The sequence below is a fragment of the Ornithodoros turicata genome, chromosome 3, assembly GCF_037126465.1.
Source record: "Ornithodoros turicata isolate Travis chromosome 3, ASM3712646v1, whole genome shotgun sequence".
In the NCBI taxonomy this organism is placed as follows: domain Eukaryota; kingdom Metazoa; phylum Arthropoda; class Arachnida; order Ixodida; family Argasidae; genus Ornithodoros; species Ornithodoros turicata.
In genome coordinates, this window is record NC_088203.1 from 105,988,706 (window position 1) to 106,010,896 (window position 22,191).

At 45.2% G+C, this 22,191-nt stretch overlaps 1 protein-coding gene across 9 annotated transcripts in view; it reads left to right on the forward strand.

Annotated features, from left to right (window-relative positions):
• Positions 1-22,191, forward strand: part of LOC135389107 (tensin-1-like) — a 160,725-nt gene that overhangs the window by 39,919 nt on the left and 98,615 nt on the right. For 7 of the 9 annotated variants that reach the window (XM_064619086.1, XM_064619087.1, XM_064619089.1 and 4 more), the window contains exons 3-4: positions 12,548-12,662; positions 16,711-16,748. In XM_064619086.1, the coding sequence (XP_064475156.1) occupies positions 12,548-12,662; positions 16,711-16,748 (153 nt within the window). Of the gene's footprint in view, positions 1-1,024; positions 1,157-12,547; positions 12,663-16,710; positions 16,749-19,091; positions 19,474-22,191 lie in introns of those variants that run through there. The other 2 variants (XM_064619091.1, XM_064619095.1) reach the window with 2 other exon arrangements.

Below are 22,191 nucleotides of genomic sequence, written 5' to 3' on the forward strand. Positions count from 1 at the left end.
ATACGGTTTCAAATATCAGATTGGTTCTGCGTACTGACCGCTGGTCACATTCTGAACGAATCACGGAAACTGGCACCGTTTCAAGACTAATGATGTTTTCCCCATCGGTTGGCAACGTGTATGTACAATAAACAAAATTTCGTTTTTCTTATTGCTCAGTTTCGATTTCACTATGACGTAAGCATGAGCTGAATTGTTGAGGTTGTGGGAACAACGTAAAGGTGGTTGAGGCCTGTTCTGGTGATATGATAAAACGTAACCAGCAAGTTTTGTCTCGATTCGGTGGCTTGGATTGCTTGACAAAACAGAAACCGGAAGTTACTCACAGTGGAACCACGGCGACGAAACGAATGACGATAAATTCAATTATAAATAATTGGCTGCGAATTCACATGAAATGTTATGCACGGTGATTGTCACAAGAAAGCATGTAAGGGCATTTTCTTAGCTTTAGTTTGGGCTCTGACTGTCGCTCTAATATGGTTTCCGAGTCGTCAATTCCTCTTTGTGAATCGAGGTTACTTTTGAAGACACGAAAAGAAATGGCATTGAGCATGTATGTTCACTACGTAACATCCTTACAACGTTGAAAACGGTACGGTGAATGTCTTCGACCTAAGCAATAAACGATACTACAAGACGGATATAGTACGAGCAGATATCAGTTTCTGTCGCCATAAACCAACTCTTCGAAAGCTTGAAAAACAGGTTCGCATCTCGTTACGGCATGCAGCGGAGGACGGCTTTCTCCGAGAGGGCGATCTTACGCTCCAACCATTTATTAAAGTTGAACCGTTCCAGACTCAGCAACAATAGCGCAAGCACCAAGTGGGAACTCCGTCACTGAAGGACGGCATTCTAAAATCGAGAGAATAAAGTTTTTAACCTTTCACCCCGCTCAAATCGAAACAAGCCCTCCCTCATCTGCGCGCAGAAAGGGCGAAAGCAAATCGAGAGAACGCTACAATTGGTCGAGGGCATACTTGACGTCACATCCGCTTCCCTTTCGGCGCGGCGTGTCGTCTGCGAGCATTTCCCCGTAGATGGGGAAAAATGTGCGCTGTCTTCTGCGAATGTTTCGTGCTGTTCTGTGTTGTGCGACGGTGATTATAGTGAAATAACGCTGGATATATTTCGAAACATGCGGATTCAAAAGGTAAGGAGTGTGACACGCTCATGAGTACGCTAATGATTGACATGATGAAACAGACGATGCGCGCTCATGGCGTTGCCGAAGCTAATATCGGGGCCTACATCGCTACAAATGTGGGGCGCTCGGGTAGATATAGCAGTGTGACAGTGTTGCTATCGAAAGGGTAGTGTCATGTTATCTGGGCCAATCAAAGTGGGTGAAGCGACCAAAAATGTTTTGGGCGTGTGCATAGATTAGAACGAATGTTATGGGCATGCGCTCCTGGATGCCGCTATTGTGCATGCACCCTGTATCTTCCCGGTTGATTATCGCAGAGAAAATTTTGCTCTGGATGTCGTTCAGATAACGAGAGAAGGGAAGGCAATGAGAAGAGATTACGAGCCCAGCTGTTTGTGCATGGTTTTCTGCATGCAGGTAGAAGTAGCCCCAAGCAGCACAATGTACTGGAAGTCGAGTGCATTAGGGGTGGATGGTATGTGTCTTATCAATGTTCTCTAGTTTCATGAATCTGTTCAAGGCCTTTCATCTACCCGTCCACCCCTATTGCACTCGACTTTCAGTGCATTTTGCTGCTTGGGGCACTAAACGTCAGTGCGATCTTTGTACCGTCTGCGGAGTCAAACACGTACTGCCCTCCGAAGGGAATTTCCTAACAGGGAAGCACCTTACCTGACTGGTGTAAGACTGTGAAAATGATTTAGGATCGCGAAAATGAGTTAGTTGATGTTTAGTAACATATCTCGTTTGCGGGAAAGTACCGCTGCCAAGACGTACGTCCTGATTCAGGAGCACCGCAGTTGATCCCAGTTTCGAATACGAAATGCGGGAGAAGCAGGGAATCTGCAGAAGTTCTCCATTACACTGCAAAGATTTCGAAGGAGAGAGAGAGAAAAAAAAGGTACAGAAGAAAGGGAAGCATTTAATTAGCATTTACAAGGCCATCCCCGTAACACCGTCAGTGGCAAAACGAGGTAGACCCAGTTGCTTGCACAATTTCCCAACGGGGGGTCAACCTGGGCGCGGTGCGCTCACCCGATGCAAATAATGGACCCTTCTTTCTCCCTCTGTTGGGTAAACTCATGGAATGGAAGACCACTGAGCAACCTTGACAGCCATACGCACAAAGAGAGAATGAAGCGAAGAACATCCTGGCAGAGTGATTTGCGCTGTGCATAAAACAGACAGGAAAGCGAGTGAAAATGAAACTAAATAAAGCGACTAAATCTATGCTCGTCATGTACGGAAAGTTACCTGTTTTATTACCTGTTTTACGTAACTACAACCTGCTGTTTCGGACTATGTAGCATCTACATATACTACTGTGTAGTCGAGCAGCAGACAAAAAAATGGTCACGGTGCGTCGCACACATGCAAGTTGGCGTCTCTCTCTTTTAAAGGGACAGTCCTATCCAGAAACCCAGAAGTATACCACTCGTGATGGCGGGTGAAGCCGTATCGTGCTACAGGTCATTCCTAAACAGTACAAACCAGTTAAATAAGTAATAAATTAATGAATAAATTTCTCAAGGGAAACTCCGTACTAACAGCACGAGCGGAGACACGCATTCCTCGTTAATCGGGGGCAGGCTTCCCCGACCTCTCGGGGATAATAACAGAAACTCATTGGGACTTTACGTCTGTGTCGTTCAATTGTAACAACCGCCTGGAAATTTTGGGCAATTTTTCCGGAGACGAGGAAAAAAACAAAAAAGAAACCGTTTTCCCCCCAAAATTTCCGTTTGTTTTTTCGGGGCTTCGCATCTCTATACCCACCACCGTAATGACATCACAGGCGGCGTTTTTCCTCCTCCTCCTCGTTTCATCCTGCAGCGCTACACTCTTAAAAATGAACTTCACCGCATAGCACGCTCCTAGCCAACCATAATCGCAAATGATATCGTTATCTTCCCTGGTTCGTTAAAAACGGGAGGCGTACGCCTTTTTTGTGACTTTGTACGCCTTTGTGTGATTATGAACCGCATAAGTGTCACAAAAAAGGCGTACGCCTCCCGTTTTTAACGAACCAGGGAAGATAACGATATCATTTGCGATTATGGTTGGCTAGGAGCGTGCTATGCGGTGAAGTTCATTTTTAAGAGTGTAGTTGTGCGGGAACGCGCGCGTCGATGTCCGGGTGTTGCATTTTTTCTTTTTTTTTCTAAGGAAATTATTTTATACAGTTTTTTTTTTTTTGTTAGTTGTCGACTCGAGTCACGACGTTTCATAATGCGTCAGAAACAGAAAATCTTTGAGATGGCCTTCTGGGAACGGTGCTGGAAGAGCAGTCGAATTGAAAGTAACTGGCTTCATATTTCAGACAGTGATGCTCCGGCAAGTAAAAGCGCTTGAAACGAAATATAAACGAAAAACGAAAATATTCGGCAATGAATAACGCCTCCTGCAAGCTTTACGCAAATTTCCGCGTAGCGCAATTAATGAGAAGGTTAATTAGCGCTCTAATTTTTTACATTTATCACACGACGACTGTTCACCCTGAAATGCATTGCCAAGAATTTTTTGCCGCGCTCATCTGCCGCGTGTGGGTACGCTCACACATGCGTTTCAAAAAGCGGCGCCGCCTCAGCGTTCGCGTAACCATAGTAACTTTCTAGTGGGGGAGGCGACGTGTTCGGACTCAATTGATAGAACAACAACAACAACAACAAATAAGTAATGATGATGTACTGGGATGTTGATAGAAGCATACTGACGATAACTTGGAAAAATTTAAGTGCGACATCCACGTGATGGAATTGTGTTTGCACCGTATATAAATATCTAAACTACAAGTGCACAAACAGAGTTCTGTGAGAGTTGCGTTTACTCCGATTTCGTTTCTTAAAAATTTGCCAGCCACCGTTTATAATGGAAGCTTATTGCCAGCAATTGTCTCTTCTGTGACGTCACCATCAACTGATTCTCAATACAAAAGTCGCCATGCGTGTTTTAACAATTCTCAAAACTGTCCTCGGAGTGCTTTATCTTGACTCTTGATGATGTATCCCTGTAAGATAAGATCCCTGTAACCCTAATATCTGAATGGGTCGTTGGATGTAACTGCACGGATATATCGACACCGTGAGCAGCATGGATTTAACGGTATCTTGGACGTAAGTTCTCGTTGATTACAGAAACAAAAGAGTGCAGTGAAACAGAACTGACTACACATTCATTGGAGAGCAGTCCGGAGAAAATTGGAATATGGACGAACTTTTAATATACTTAACATATTGAACATTTATTTATGGAGGTGCGACATTAAAGAACGCTGTCTTTGGAATGTGCTCGCATGGTACACGGGAACCGGACATTAATTGTGGTTCACGCCTTGGAAACTCATTTCTTACACAGCTTCTGAACCATTTGCCCAACAGACAAGAGTGTTATGACACATACTCGTATTCAAATGAAACGTTTTGATTGACGAAATGAGCTCTTAGTTTTGACGTGATTCCTCGTATACCTGCCGTTAAAGGGCGCGTAAACGGCTTTTCGTTTCCGCACAGGCAATCCTATCCAGAAGTGAAAACTGTTTGGCTGCAGCCTAAATTAGCTGTCATCCGAAATGCGTTCTTCCTGGAGCAATCTCGGCTTGACTTGACAGCACACACGAAAGATTGCACAGCTTAGGGTTATATTGACTCCACACACATGAAGAGAGAGGGGGGCGTGGACCAATTTTCTCCACGAGAGTCACGTCTATACTATAGCTTCATAAACGGACGGACGCTGGGGGTGTGACCGTAAACTGAGCGGAGGTGAAGTAAGAGCCGTACAATTATACCAACCGCCTATTCGCTTCCGACGATCCACTAATGTGCTGTGTTGTATACGCGGTGCCAAAATAATGTAACGTGATACCGATACTCGTCACTTAAGCGAAAAGTAGCGGAATACCGATATCGACGCACGTTTTTTTAAAGGAACGGAATACCGTTACCGCATGTTACCCATAAAAAGTAACACGATACTTTATCCGTCACTTTTGCAAATTACAAATGTTGTTGTTTATCTGTATTGTAGTCGAACGTTCTCGTTATAGCCGGCCATGATCTCACCATATGTTGAAAGCATATGATAGTTTAACAGTAGCACGTAAACTGAGTGTGAGGGATATGTGTGTGGTAATGCAGCATGACCAAGGAGATCGGCCTGGCATCAACGACAGTGCCTATCAGTGAATCAGCCCATCAAATCCAGATAGCCACTCCGAATGTTTGGCGGCACCCCTCTAACTTTTTTTACCTGTGCACCACGTACGAAAAAAAAAACAAAGAGGGGGGGGGGGGGGCTTGCTATAGCTGTAACGAGGAACCCCCCCCCCCTTTTTTTTTTTTTTTGCAACACCAACTCCGTGATTAGAATTATGGATAAACACTCCGTGCAACGTGGCTTCCTGGGTACAAAACGCAGAATATATATCAACTCGTGCTCGTGATTGGGGAAGCCTGAGCTCTGACCTCGATCTGCGGTCAACGTCACCCTGACGAAACTCACGAGGCATTCAGCGTCGCATTGTCCTCCAACAAAGCTCGGCGGCTGTTCTCGTCGTAGGAAGGACAACGTTTCATGGAAAGTGGTTTCGCCGCGAAAAAGTGACGCTGACTTGTTCTGCCGATGCCGGAACTGTTGCGTTCTCGTTGTCTTCATTAAGAGGAGATACAAAAACAATAAGAAAATAAACGTGTCATAAAGGTGGCTAAGTAGTTTTTATCTTATCTTAGCCGGGCTGACCAGTTCCAAAAAGAGGGACGAAATCCGGTCCTGCCGCGAGCCGACCGAAATGTTCCGTCGTATATACCACGGTGTAAATCATCGATAAGAAATTGGCAGGAGAGAGAGAAAAAAGTCTGTGTTTCATGATAGCTATTCTGGAGACCAATCTCGCTGTGCAGTACTTTGTATACCTTTTGAGAAGTTCATTTGCAGTGGCTGCTAAAAGTCACGTAAAATAGTGTCGATCAGTAGTTGACAAAATATTGGACGGTTTGTGGGGGATATATTATAGTACACTAGGAATCGATACGACTGGTAGTGACAGTTTCTGACTCCGAAAGGCTCCGAATGTGCCAGATAAGTGCCATACCATTCGGATAGTTACAATGTGGCTATGGTCGTTTTCCTAGTAGACTGTGGGTCTACTAGGGCATGGATACTGGCCGAGTTCAGAAGTGCGCTGCTGCTGTCTATAGGGTTCGGTCCTCTCCTGGGCCGGATAACGTCACCTATAGGGCTCTCCGCATTCTCGGTCATCAATGTGCGAAGTATCTGCTGGAGTTATTTAACGAATCGTGGAGGTCAGGGAAAGTGCCTGACAGTTGGAAGCGCGCACGTGTTATATCCGCTGTCGAAGCCAGGTAAATCGCCGTCGCAGCTCTCCTCCTTTCGACCAGTGAGCCTGACTAGCTAGCTGCCTTAGAAAGTTGATGGAGCGCATGGTATCAAATGTGTGCGTGTGTTCCTGGTAGACCTGTCGAAGTACAGCATTGGGTTCTCTGTGTGTATTTCGTGGGTGTAATTCTAATGTTTATTTGCGGCTGATTAAACCTTTCGGCAGGGTTCACTCTACGTCTTGTGCGTCTGTGAAAAACGGACGTTCGTATAAATGAGCACTCCGCGTGCATCAGCGTCACGTCTGATGAGGGCAGTGCGCTTCTAGGGACGGACTTATACGTACGGCCCGTGGCAAAATGTGTGGACGTCACCATAGACTTTAATGGGACAGCGTACGGACGGGGAAGCAGACATCGTGGCCTCCGGGAGCTATCATATATGTACGGCTCACAGACGTCCAACTAACGGAAGAGAAAAAATAAAGACGACGTCCGTAACAAACTTGTGTAGGCTTTCACGGCCAACGTTCACAGCAAGGGTGCTACGCGAAGAGACAGCCTCTAACGAAGCTCCCGCATTAACCAGCGTTTCCTGTCGGTCCATGAACTCGGCGGCCACATAGTGAAAAAAAGAAGAACGACAAAAAAGAGCTCCAATGGTGCTCGATTAAGCGCCCTCCCTTCCCACATCTTTTCTTTGTGTGGTAGCCGATTAAAAGGATCCGACCTTGAGGATTGTCCCCTGCAACGCAGACTGTGTGGGTCACTCGCTCCGCCGCGTGTCGGCGTCATATGCAAAGAAGCTGAATCAGGAAGATCTCGTCTGTCCCCGAGACTCTGTTGTTTGCGGAGCATTGTCGCTTCTGACAGGCGTGGGAAGGATGTCTTAGGATAGGGAAAAACATAGCGCCCAGCGTCCCACTATATACTGCTCGGTCTTATTTAGCCCTTAGGCAGGATTTGCCTATAAGCGTTTCGTGCATTTTTGCGTGGCATTTCATGTACGTAAATGCGACGAAGCTGTCACGCCCTGCAAGAGCAATTTCACAGCCGGGACTGTCCTGCAGATCGCCACTGTGGCACCTCTCGAGGTTATACGATTGTCTCGCGAAGTCAGCCCATCAATTATAGTCGTGTTGACCCTTTAGTGATGGCTATTTTCTGAGTGTTCGGAACAGCGCCGAAAGTTCTGTAACTATACATATAATTCAATTTTCAGTAACTGCAGATGACGTTTTTCTTTTTTCTTTTTTTTTTCTTTTGCGAGTCGCTATAGGAACCCTAAAAGTACATAAACCTTTTTTTTTTTTTTTCTCGTGGCTCTGCATAAAACACTAGAATGGAAACATCGAGGGTATCAATATTCAGGAATTATCGTTCTTCTCCTGGTCACTACGTTTTACGTTTATTAATATGCATCTGTTTCGCGTGTTTACAGCTATTTCCATCATATTTCGGGTGAGCGCCCGGCTTCGGTGGCTCAATCGTTAGCGTGTTCGCCTTCTGATCCCGAGATCGGGGGTTCGAACCCGGCCGAGGACGGCAGCAACTTGGTGGCAGGGTACAAGTTTTGCTTAGACACGCCGTCTTGCGCGAGGGACGTTGAATACGGGGTGCCGTGTGATGAGCTTTCATCGCACGTTAAAGAACCCTCAGGTGGGCAAAAGCAATCCGCAGACCGACCACTGTGGCGTCGCTCATGACCTCAGTTGTCTCGCGACGCAAACCCCCCAATTATTATTATTTCGTATGAACGGTTGAGCTGAAACATCCGGTTTTGAACCTAACAAAAACGACACAGATAGCTTTCGAACTTCGGCAACTCCGCTCCGTTCTCGTCATGCAGAGGAACAACAGAAAACTTTATTTCGAGATGATGAATGGTATGCGCAGAGGAAAACCTAAAGATGTGTGCACTTATATTCTCGGTAATCCTGTTCAGATCTCGCATTTTTCAAGGTGCTTAACTCGAGAGGTTTCGAACCTAGTTGAAGAGGCTCGCAGTATGCCGAAATTTCTATCATCCGTTAATTCATCCTTAGGTATGAAACAAAATTAATCGCCCAACTCCAGACAGAAAAAAAAAAAAGAAAAACGAAGAAAATCTAGTGCCACGTCGCGTATATGGTCACGGATGTCTTATCAATGAACATTTCGTACAGTAGCGAGATAGCTTGAGATAGCTTCCCTCAAAACTATTCATTGAACTCACGAATTCACAAAGACCACCTTTAGATTCTTTCTATTCTATAAAGGATCTCGCTTCCTTCCAGCAACAAATCTTCGACGCACGAGGAAATGGAACTCATTCAAATAACTGCTAGCCAATTTGAACCAATTCGTCGCGCCGCACCTGGCTGGCGTAAGAAATCAGGCACGCGCATGCTTGAAGGCTGTGTGCCCTTATCGGGCGTGAGAAAAGTACCATGGGATCTCCACAGAAGCCACACCCGTGTCCCGACGCACTTATTCAATGCGGGTAAGCTTTAAAACAACGGGGCTGCTTATTAGCGCCATTACAGAATCGGCGTTGCGAAAGCACCTATATATCTGCTTTCGCTTTCTCCGTGTAATTATTTTCCGCATAATTATTAGCGCACGATGCGTCTAATGTTTCCGTGTTTACCCGTGGCATTTTTCTTTGTCGCAGTCGTTCTCTGCGCTATCACATAATAATAGTTCTCGGGCGTTCTTCTCGTTGCGTTTATTTTTGCGGCCCAAATATGGCAAGCTGGCGTATGTAAATGTCCCGTATAGTAATGGCGCTGTCGTTTGAGAGGCCAGATTATTGGTTAATGTTTCGAAACACTAGATCCACAAGCAGTGTGTACAAGCAGTGCGTGGATACGGCATTCGCTCGTTGGTCAGGCTGGGAGGTACGTACGTGGTGGAGTCCAACACTCAGCGTGGGTACCGGGTACCGCGTGTAGCGTTGTACGAGTCATACAGATGACTGACGTTCAGGGTTCTTCTACACAGACGCACAGAACAGGTTTCATCGTCGTCCGTTCGGCTACACTTTCTTGGTCGTTTCCAGCACCTACACTGTCTCAGGTATTCCTTGGGATATATCTCCAGAGACAGCCGGCCCATTCCTTCCTGCTGTCCACGTGTCTTTTTTTTTTCGTGTTAGCACCGCGAAGCAACTGTGGCTATGAGCGCCGTGGCGTACAGACGTGGACAGATGGAGGGAGGACAGCAGGAAGGAGCGAGGGACAGGGGGGTTAGTATGTGTCCTGGGCCGACCTCAAGGGGAACTGGCGCCGACATTCGTCTGGAAAGTCTGCCGGAAAACCCAGGGAAAATCTCAGCACAGACGTAGTATAGGTAGGGTTCGAACCCAGCACCTACCAGTCTTCAGCACGACCTTGGCTACCACCATGCTTGTGCCCGCTCGGCCATACGCCACTGGTGCACAGAACGTTGTTGTTATTGTTGTTGCTGCTGCTGATGATGATGATAGGAGGAAAAAAAAAGGAGATGTGAGCCCGCTCACTGCGGGACAGAACGTATATACAGGGTGTTCAAAATTAAGCTTTCACTAGCACTTTATAAATAGGCGAACAAAAGAAAACTGGTGCTATTTTTTCTGTTCCTTGAGTAAGAAACAGGTGCTACATAATTAGCGGCACCTGTTTCTTACACAAGTAGTGTAAAGTTATGATCCGGTTTCCTGTCATCGCTGTGTTTGCGTAGCGCTCGTGAAAGCTTAATTTTGAACACTCCGTATATACCGAAACTCATTGAGCAAAGCGAAGCTCGTTGGTGTGACGTGAAGATGACCGCGGAGGAGACATTATGTCCACCATATGACCGCTACAAGGAACGAGGCTTCGTTCTTTGCCAAGTTAGGGTAGGGATATATGATTGTGCCAGTGGATTGCAATGGGGTAGAGTATCGCCTCTGACGATGAACCTCCCCACTCTCCAAAGTCAAAATAAAGTTGCTGTGCCAGTGGATTGATTGATTGATTGATTGATTGATTTTAAAAGAAAAAAATGGAGATGGTGGCCAGTGGATTCCTACCGGCATCCCTATAGATGGGGTTCCTCTTATCATACTCTGTTCTGTTGACGCGTCTATCTTGGTAAAGAGAACATTGACATTCGTGTGTGTCCGTCTCCTCTCAACGTTACAGGTTCGAACTCGTCGGACGGCACCGGCAACCTGGTGCTGCTTAGACATCCTCAGCAGTGGACGTTAGATATGGGGTGGTTGAGATTTTAATTGGCGGTTCCCGATTGGCGTCCCCGATTTATTAGTATACTACGAACAATGCCATTATCGTAAACCATTGCAAAGGGCGTTCACCGGTTCATAGTCGCTGATTTCGCACAGTCCCCGAAATGTTGGTACTTTTCGAATACGGTTCCGATTCCGAACCCCTTTGAAACGCCCAAGTCTCCATGAGAGAAGTTACATGACAGAGTGAGCGCTGCTTCATGGGAATCTATTCTGTCCCGTTATATTTCCATTTTTTAAATCTAGAATGTTAAGTACGCGAATGCCCGTTGTGTGTACAGTTCTGCATGTCGTCGTGGCATGCCTGACCTGACACGGCATAGGATCACGTAACGCGTTTACGTTGAAGGCCGTCCATGTGACCCGTTACGAGCTTCATCGAGTGTGGATTCATGAATGAGTGCGGGTGCAACACCTACCAGTATGTTTGTAGGACGCGCCAACCTTGACGGCCGACCTATTTTTTTTTTCTTTCTTTCTCTTACTTTTTTTTTTTGTCCGAATTTGGGAGTCGAGTGCCTAGCGGAATAAATTTTAGCGTGCCACTGAACAGCATTTGAAGGGATATGTCTTCACTGTTACGCCTGATTCACATTGCTGCGTTTACCGTTCCGTTGACACGTCCGCTGACGGCGAATCGCAGCAGCCGAAGATTCTTCAGGACGGAATGAAGGTACACGACGCTGTAATGTGACCAAGCATTTAGTCGTGTTGGGGACACGGAATTTCTTTTGGCAATCTCACTCACCCGCAGTTGTTTGAAGGCGACATATCTACAGACTTCGGATATTTGGTAAACGCATGCGCATGTTTGCCACAACACTCTTGACGCGGCGAGCAATTCGTCAGTTGCTATATAATTCCATTTAAACCAACCGCAGTTAACTCACACGATCCACACCATCTGTGAATCGGTGTATTACTGAATAGAAAATAATACTACTTGGCCTTACAAATACAGTTCACAGGGAGGCTCGCCGTGCTTCAATTCGCGGCAAAAACGCGTCTACTTCACCGAGGGAGGGCACACCGTTCGACTTGTAACCTTGTCACAGAACGTCTTGTTATCTGTTTGCTCACGCCAGACTTGTACGTATTTGGAGTATTGTATTTAAAATACTGTATTTTAAATACAATTTGCGGTATTTTGTTACTCTACTCAATACTTTTTGTTTTGTGTATTAGTACTCTATTTAAAACGCATTTTATGGTATTTTCTACTCAATACTCTAATTACATATTTTGGATCTCCCCTCAAACCTTCTGTGTCTCGTCTTTTCATTATCTTGCTTGTTAAATGCAAATTTCCTGAGTCCCTCGGACTGGACGCGGACATTGGCCCTTCTTGGAAGTCTCCATTTAGAGATCTTGGTCCGTGTGTATTAATCCTTTGTAAGTGAGGGTTCTATTATGTGTGCCCTGTGGGACCTGCTAAAGTTTGCTTTGTTCTGGGTCACATATACCTTGTGGAGTTATGTGGTGTCTCTTTGTCATCTTTTGGGGATTTGTGTTTAGATGAGTCCTATCACACAGGGACGACTTGCGTAGTACACGGAGTTTAGGTGATTCCTGTCACATAGCGGCGACATGCCGCATTGACCAGTGACTGGTGACATTTTGCGTTCAAGCATAAATAGTATCTTAATTGTATTTCAAATACTTTTTGAAGTATTTTGTACTCTATCTTAATTACATTCTAACGTCAGTATTTATTATCTTATCCTAAGTACATTTTTGAGTATCTTGTACATGTCTGGCTCACGCACACGCTTACTGTGGGTGATAGTGTATTTATGCGCAAAATACATTTTGTTGCAGGTTCGGGACGTGGGTCTGCACCCGAGTCACTCCTTTCGGAGCAAAACGTTTCGAAAGACACAGCGCTGTGACTTATGCCAGCAACCGGTCAGAGACGAAGGTGCATCGTGCAAAGGTATTTCCTTACCTTTCATTCGTCCACAGAAAGATCTCCGTAGAAAAGCAGTCTCCTGTTCGAAATACTACGTCACCCGTACCAACAGCATGGTACTGGGGAGCTGGCCAAAGCAACACCAACAACCTGCGCTGTGTGCCCTTGCGAACTATCTCAAGGACATATACGTGCTGAAGTAATCTTTCAAATCATTGTTTTTTCACACACCACCAGTGCGACGTACGTTTCCAATTTTTTTCTTTCTACTTCTATTCTATTCTACTCTAGCATCGTTTATATTCGTATTTTTGAGTTTACGTTATTGCGTGTCGTTCGAAGTATCACGGAACTCGAAATATTCAGAAGCGACTGACCCTCATTTGAAAATGAACATTTCAAGGCGGGGTTTGGTTTACGAGAAAAAAAAAAAAAAAGAGAAAAGAAACTCGTCACGCCTAAACGTTGGCCTGTCGGAGCGCTTTTTCTAATCTCTCGCATCACCTTAGCATGAACAAAAGGCCAAAGTGCTCGGTACCCCGTACGTGTTGCCGCTATACGTAAGTTGACTTGTGCAACGGAACAAGCGCTTTAGACACGCTTGACCGACCACCTGTGACCGTCTCAAGGAGGGCTTCCTGGGTTGTACGAATGTTGAGCTGCAGTAATGGAGTGTGGTCACGTGTTTACAATAAGGACCCAAAATGGTCCCTCTGAGGTCAGAGATCGAGGCCCAAGTGTGGGTGTGTATGCATATCGCAATTTGTGAAACGTAGAAAAATCGTTAGCACTATAAGTATATACGACTAAAACGTCGAGACTCGGACGTACACAAGTCTCAAACGCACAAGCAAATAGTGTATACGTATACGGTTACATCCCATTTCGCCTATTCCCATTTTGCCTAACCCGGATTATCGGATTAAAGAGGCGGGAGGGGTAACAGCCGTTAGGCGAAATGGGACTGTCGTGCAATCTCATTAGGCAAAATGGGACTGTCGGCAAGTGGGCGTTACTTACACGCTCCGACCCGATGATCACGTGTGCAAGAAATGAATGTGCTCGTCGGACAACTACCTTACGTCGTCCGAAACAAAGACCCTTTACATTTGCAAATATAAGGTGTAAATATAATGTACAAATATAACAAAAACATTTTACAAACATTTTACATAGTGACCCCTGATGGACAGCATGACGAATGAAACAAGGCTTCGAGCCATGTTCAGTGTCACCTGAGCGATGTTAAATATGGAAACTGGTGTCACTATAGTCGTGTTTAATTTAACTCTTTTTTTTTTTAGTTTCGTGTTAGCGCCGCGAAGCTATGAGCGACGGCGAGGTGGCTATGAGCGAGATGTGGCTATTTGGAGATGAGAGGTGGCTATGAGCGACGTACAGATGAGGACAGATGGAGAGAGGACAGCAGGAAGGAGCGGGGGGATAGGGGGTTAATATGCGTCTTGGGCAGACTTCAGGGGGAACTGTGCCGGTATTCGTCTCGAAAGTCATCGGAAAACCCAGGGAAAACCTCAGACAGCACAACCGGTGGCAGGATTCGAACCCACCGCCTCCCAGTTAGCACGACACCACCGAGCGAGACGCCTTAACCCACGTTCAACCTAACTACCGTATTTTCCGGTGTATAACGAGCGCGTTATTCGGTAAAAAGGTGCTCTGAAGAGGGCCTGCGCATTATCTAACGGTGGGAGTTGCACACGGAAATATTTTCCGACAGGAATTCCTTTTCTGGTCGGTGTCGTACAAATTCTAGTCTCCTCCAGGGTGTGCTGTGAATTTCTCCCAAATCACTTAGGGTCAGTTGAAAAAGCCGGCGTAGGGCGTTGGAATTAATAAAATGTTGTGATGCTACTTAAGAATGTCATTGAGCAGTCAATAATTCAGAATGGCGAACGGGACATGATGTCGTACCTCGATGCCGTGGGATATCTAATGCATATTGAGTAGAGCTGCAAATTTGGAAGAATTTTGAAGTGCAGAAAACAAAGCTGCCCTTGTAATTAAAAAAAAAGTAAATAAAAACTATGTTTTCACTCTTGCACAGTCTATATTTGTGAACCAACAGATGAGGGAAGAAACCCTAGTGTAATATGAATTATAAATACAGACCTCATGCTTCAGTGAAACCAACAAGGTTGCATGTAAAGTTATATGAATATCCGAAATTTACTTTTGGCAGCTTGCCAGAGGACCGCCTTCTTTCTTACGTAACACGGATTAGTAGGCGAAGTGGGACTGTCTGCAGCATACATTAGGCCAAATGGGACCCCCTGCAGTTCGAGGTCGGCGAACCTGCTAAGGGATGGCGAGATAATCTGCTAAGAAGCATTAGGCAAAATGGGAATAGGCGAAATGGGAAGACACGACGTATACACGGACAGCAAGGTCACAAAGAGACTTTCTCCTCTTTGTTTCCTATAGTATCGGGGGGGGGGGGATATTTTTATTAAGACAAAAATAAAGCGTATACGAAGAGGGGAGTCAAGTCCTGTAGATCACATAAACAACAAACAGAAAAAAGAAAGGAAAGGTCAGCCAGACGGAGGTCGGCTTGTTATACAAAAACAAAACAAAAAATAAACAGGAAAATGGGGGAAGAAAAGATAAAGAAGACATAGAAGAGAAGGAAAGAAAAGGAAAAGTATAGTATCGGGGATTTTCGTCATGGATATGTTGCCTCCAGCTCCCCCGCTTTTTATCTATTTTATCATTGTCGATACTGTGCCGTTTTATTTACAGTCCCTCCTCGGTAACTCGATCAGTCGGTAACACGTTGGCTTGCTGACTTCAAGATCGCGGGTTCAAACCCGGCTGAGGACGGTAGCGACGTGGGGGAGGTAGACATTGCATCGAGCACCATGTGCTGGAGATTTCCGGTGCGCATTAAAAGAACCCCAGGTGGTCGGAATTATCAGCAGTCCTACCATATAGCGGGCGAGTCCTACTCTGCGGCACGTGCAACATCGCGGCACCGTTATTATTCATTAAATTAGGAAAATATGAAAAATTAATTAAACTAACCTGTTGCGTGATTAAAAAGTTAATGCGATTACTAACAAACAACAGCTAACATTCTCCGAAATATAGAAATGAATGGAGACTAGACCGCAGGCTTTGTTACGCACCTGCACCGCAAAAGTCACCTTTTTTATTTCTTCATTATTTTTTGCTTTTCGTTTCTCTTTTGGTGGAAAATATTTTCGCGATTTGGAGACAGAGCTGCCTCGAAAAGCGATTTGCAGGAACTCGCGAAACAGATTGGAGAGGTCTATATACAAGGCCATGGTGAAGCTTTAAAGAAATTTCCTTGTGTAGGGCTTCGTGTGTGTGGATATGGTTCTCAGTAAGCTGTCTTAGTTGATCATTTCTATCCTGCTACCTCCGTAGAAAGTATTTCTGTCAACCTACTAACGCATCTTCTACCACTTCCAACGGCTGACGCAGGGAGTCGCAAGTGCAAAACGTGAATAAAAAGTAGCTACATAGCCGACACATAGTCAACTCAACTTGAGAGAACTGATATGTTCTGAGGCTGGAACAAGGACAAACACGTACAAAGCCTCAAATTGCCTAAGAAATTAACGATGAAAGATGGAAGCCACTGAAAAGGTTAGGTCCCACAGCTGGCTAACCTTTTCAGTGACTTCCATCTTTCATCGTTCAACTCATTTCGTTTCAGACCCAGTGCTGTCCGTACGCAATATAGTTTTGCCGCCGTACTTGGCGAGAACTGTGCAGTTTGTAACCACTTCGACACGGTGTGACCCGTAATTTTCAACTATATATATAATCTTCTATAAAAACTGAAAGAAAACAAAAACAGTTGGGACAGAAAATGTCGCGTAAGACTACCGAGGGTCTCTACCGCTTTACGGTAACCTCGAACAGGAAATACGTTCGTCAAAACACCTCCTCTCTATGTAACCTTATATACGCATCCAACCTCTTTTCCATTCACCATGCCACATATACTGAAGGGTACCCTGAACGACCCATTATGATTGTTATTAGAGGCTATGACGTGACAAATGTGTGACGTCTGTCATTTCAGCTTGCAAGTACAGCTGCCACCTACACTGCGAGCCAAAGGTAAGCTCCCCAACCTTCCAGCAAACATGTGTGTGGCGTGTTCGATGTTATCATTGGTCCGAAACAATTCGTAAAGTGAATGTGAGTAAAGTTTTTGCAGTAAAGGCACGTAACGCGGGAAAATAGTGGCTCGTAAACGTTACTATAGCTACGTGTTAGTAAGTAGAAACAGTAGCCAGTTACTCTTTCTTGAAAGTGACTTGTATAGCCACCACCCTCGGTAAAATTAGCTGTAAAATGTCATCGGCAATTAAACAGCTGAGGTATAGTGTCGTGTTCTTCCACGCCTTCGCTTCGAAACGACGTTTTTATTTGTTTGTTTGTTTTTTGTTTCGCTTCGACGTTTTGATTGATTGATTTTAAAAGAAAAAAATGGAGATGGTAGTCTCGAGCCACTCGGGACTGGCTACTCCAGGACGCGTTATTAATAAAAGAAAGGGAAACTACACTAACCTCGACGATTTGAAACGCTTTGAAAGAATAAATGAGAACATCATCACCGAGCTTGTCACCAAAAGCGAAGTCTCAAGGCACTAAAAACAAAGAGTGTCGCTTCGACGTTTTAGTGTGTGGGAACGGATGCGTTTAAGCTGAACGATCGCTTGGAACACATTTCAGTGTATTAGTTGCGGTTCCACACTACAAGCTTTTTTTTTAATTCCGTGTTAGCACCGCGAAGCAAGTGTGGCTATGAGCGGCTTACAGATATGCACAGATGGAGGGAGGACATTAGGAAGGAGTGGTTAGTATATATATATATATATATATATATATATATATATATATATATATATATATATATATATATATGTCCTGGGCCGACTTCAGGGGGAACTCTGCCGACATTCGTCCGGAAAGTCTTCGGAAACCCAATGGAAAACCTCAGACAGCATAGCCGGTGGTAGGATTCGAACCAAGCACCTCCCAGTCTTCAGCACGACCATGGCTACCACTAACGAGCGGGACCATGCCGCTGGTCACACTAAAAATGCTAAATGAGGCATTTACTCGCATTTGTATACCTGGGTTCTTCCGGTTCGAAATATCGGCGGTTTTTGTCCTGCACTCTTAGAAATGAACTCCACTACGTAGCCAACCATCATCCCGAATGACAACGTTCTCGCCCCTGATTTGTTGAAAACGGGAGGCGGAGCCTATTCTGTGCCGTGCATAATAGACATAATAGTTGGCTAGGAGCGTGCTACGTGGTGAAGTTCATTTTTAAGAGTGTGGGGCTGGACTTTGTACCTTCTTTCCAAGTACACTCTTAGAAATGAACTTCACCGCATAGCACGCTCGTAGCAAACCATAATCTCGAATGATATCGTTATCTTCCCTGATTTGTTGAAAACGGGAGGTGTACGCCTTTTTTTGTGACAATTATGAACAGCGTAAGTGTCACAAAAATGGCGTACGCCTCCCGTCTTCAACAAATCAAGGCAGACAACGATATCGTTCGAGATGATGGTTAGCTACGAACGTGCTATGCGGTGAAGTTCATTTTTAAGAGTGTACGTTAACTAACTTACTTTAACTTTGTAATTGCAGCTGTAGCTATATTGAGTTATACGTCCGAGTAACCTTGATTGTAACTCACTATTTTCCTACAACTGGTGTGACGTACAAAATATGGCATAAATACGTCTCGTTGTGGTACTATGGTGTATGCGTACGCGTGGAGTCTGACTTTTGGGGCTACAAATCCTGCGCCGAAATTCGATACAACAGTATCCATTTTAAAATAACCGCGGTAATTTTATATAGCTCGAGAAATTTATGCGCTATACATCGGAATTTGCTGGAAAGCGGTGGCTTCTAATAAAATTCGTATTTTATTTTATTTAACGCATTGCCCGCAAGCAATGCCGAAAAACTCGCGAATTTTGTTGACGACGGCGATTAGACTAGATTAGATAAGAAAAATATGGAGATGGTGGCTCCTACAAAACACAGGAGCCGGCTTCTCCGAAACGCTTTAAAATAAAAAGTAGTACATCTAACAAGTTAGAGGCGCTGCAATGTCCACAAGGAACGTGATTAAAGCAGCTGTCGCACCGACGACGACGATATTACGTTTATTCATTGATATTTGTGCACCGTCTAAGCTGAGGCCTGGACTCCAGACACCGGTGCCAAACTAAGCCCCGTCCCAGTTATGGTTGGCTCGTGTACATTTAGTTGGAACACTTTCTGCTCTTTGCCCAATTTTATTTTTCGACACTGTTTTCGGGCATGCGCACAGAGAGCATTCCCTCCACCACCCCCAATCCCCCCAAAGTGCAGTACTACTTCCGTCTCCGTTTCTAAATTTAAGGGTCCCTGACTCGCCCAAAACCCTTCTCTGACTGCTCGGAAAACGTTCGCTAGCTTCGCCCGCTCGCTCGGTGTCTGTCTCGCTTGCCTCACGTGGTTGGTTCAAACAGTTTTTGACGCAAGTTTTCCGTGCAAATATCTTGGACACGCTTTCCCTCGACAACAAAGCCTGACAGTCAGCCGGGCTTTTCCTTTCTTAGTTGATTCCTCCGGGTTTGATTTTTTCGACAGTGGATGTGCGTCCTTTGAGTGCGCGTCTGTGAAGTGACTGCTGCGCGTCGCCCATGTCGAGTGTGCTTGCTGGACGGAGGGCAGTGGTTTCTGCTGATTTTGGGTGGATGGCTTTTTGTGATTTGAGTGCCGGCGTAGTATGCTCAAGTTTGCTGTGAGTGGGAAACAGTCTCCAGTCAGGGTAAGAGGTTCTCGGTATTTCTAAGGTCGTCCGTGCAATTTCGGGAGAGAAAAAAAGTGCGGATGATACCGGTTTGAAATGACGCCGATACGTAGCATGATATCGCTTACGATAAAATTTGTCCGTTGTGCAATCTGTTGAAATTTCGCCAGTGGAATATTGGGGCTGCAGTGAGACCGCAGGGGTCTGATCCGATTATTATTATTTATTATTATTATTTTTTTTTTCTTGAGCTTCCGACGATAGCCTGACGGATTTCTCATTCAAACCGGACTGCCAACAGAAGACATCTGAAAAGAGCTTTCTCTTTCAATGTCATCCCATAAAGGTGCATTCGGGTGAAGCTAACAAAATCCGTTGACAGTATGTTTCGTACTGAGGCTGTTGTCCTACCGGGTGCCCAGTAGAAGCCTGGCTCGAGGCTTTTTCTTCAACATACAGTTGAACAACGTGGAAGACAGAGACCCGTTTTTCGGACAATGTACAGTGCAATATGGGGCGAACCTATAGAGCCCTATGTGTTTCTGTATCAGTACATGTATATCATCGACTATCGAAGGAACTTCGCCCATCATTGAGCAAACATTTCGTTACATCACACGGACAACAAGATCGAAGGACGCATCTACGGTTCTGAAGATGATGTTCCAGCCGCAGGAGGTGGCCATTTAAATTGTCCGAAGAATTGACAATTAAATTCCATTGAGTGTATACAGGCGTCTCAAGATCACCATCACAGCTGTTGTGACTCGGGCAAAGAGAGCTTAATTTTCTTTGGACAGTGACGACCTGCACCACGCACTCCGAGATTTTCTCTACTTTGAGTTGCGCATCGTTATATACATGTCAGATGCTTTCCTTTCCTCAATAAATTGCTTTTATTTTTCTCTAATACTCAATAATATGGAAAGCTTTTATTTTTCTGCGGGACAAAAGTGTCCATAATAACGATGGTACCTCAAAAGCACCAACAGCTCGATATTGCGTCTCATTGCATAACTTGCATCGAGCGACACACTTCGAGCGATAAAGTTTTCGTGTGATCCCAATTTCTCTTACTGCAACTCGACAATTTTGACTACTGCGTTATAGCAGCTGCTGCACCTGATGGCGCAGTGTGTCTGTTGCAGCCATGACTCACCTACATGCAAAGCGCATTCTCCCATATATGGATTGCAGTGACCAAAAGGCACTGCTGTTCCCGGGAAGATTTTTTCTAAAAAGCCACTTTTTAAACTAACTCTATTTCATCCCGTAGGAAGTGGCAAACCTATTGATAAGAGGTGAGCCGGGATAGGATTGACAATATCCGCGTATATTCGCATTTTATCGGCGTGGTTTTCGAGACATTCTATCTGTCTGTCTGTCTGTTTTGAAGACAGACTATCCGCAAACGAAAATGTCGTGCGGATATCCGCACACCTCTAATTGACACCTGTGTAAGGTAACGCACTGACGAAGTACGAGTTGTACGAGTTATAGCCTGAGGGGTGTATGTTTCTAGTCACACACTTGCAGAGGTTGCCTTCTCAAAGCCTGAGTGATACAAAAATGTTATGCCCTTTCAGTGCATTTCGACCGGGACGCCGTCTTGTCTTCTCGTTGTGCCTCACCGGGGACAAATATTTCCTGGCGTCCAGCTCGGCTAACTCTGGCATCGTGCCGTTGTTGCGAAGGGCTGTCTCTATTTCTTGACATCATGCTTTTTCCCGCGCTCTTCGTGAATTTGAAGAAATGCTTCAGTTTCTTTTTGCGCACGTTGTTCATTGGAATGGAATATCGGAGGAAATTAAATTCGCATAAATCGGCTCCTTACTTTCCACCTCATACCTGACTTTCCAAACAACAACTTTATTATATTATGTGGAATGTTTACGGTATATTGTACGGGACCGTCCTATTTCGGTGACACATCTGCGACTTTGGAAATGTACTTATGGCAGCATGCTTTCGCTCGCGATCTGGATCACGGTGATCTGGATCCTCAACTTCCGGCGCGTTTCCTGCTCTTGAATGGGAGGCTTATTTCACAGTGAAGGGGATTCACGTGCGCCCCCACAGCTCATGTTGGGTTGGTTGCGGTCTGCATTTGCGTATGGGCGTCTTTGTGTCGGTCAATGCGGTCCAACTCATAAAGGCTAGAGTCATCAGTGGATGCACGCTTTGTTGAGTATGGGAGTGATCAGCGTTCGCTGAGTCACGTGGACGAGAGCCGAGAAGAGACGACTCGTGCTTGAGTGTGGCCCCAACAGTTGGGCACCTTTTATGCGAGAGCTGTTTGCTAGAACAGTCTTCGAGGTTTTTGTTTTTCCTTTGCGAGGATCACCAGGGTTCAACGGAGGGCCACCACCGTCTGAGGGTCACCAAAGGATGAGTCCCTCAAAGTGCAACCTCACCTCGCATATAACCGATACAGTCAAACTCCTTTACAGCGAAACTCAGGGGACAGCAAAAGAAATTTGCAGTAAAGGTATTTTCGTTAAAAAGGATGTCCATTATTGGACCTATGGGGCTCCAGCGGGACCGCAAAAACATTTGCTGTAGTGGTATTTTCGTTAAAAAGGTGTTCGCTATAAAGGAGTTTGACTGTACCTTGTTCTTCGACAGAAGGGAGACTGCGTGTCTCTGGTTTTCCTATTATCGACGTTTGATCTTGTTTAATTATTACGATGAAGGCCAGATTATCTGTCGTAGGGCGCGGACGTCTCACCGTCGAAC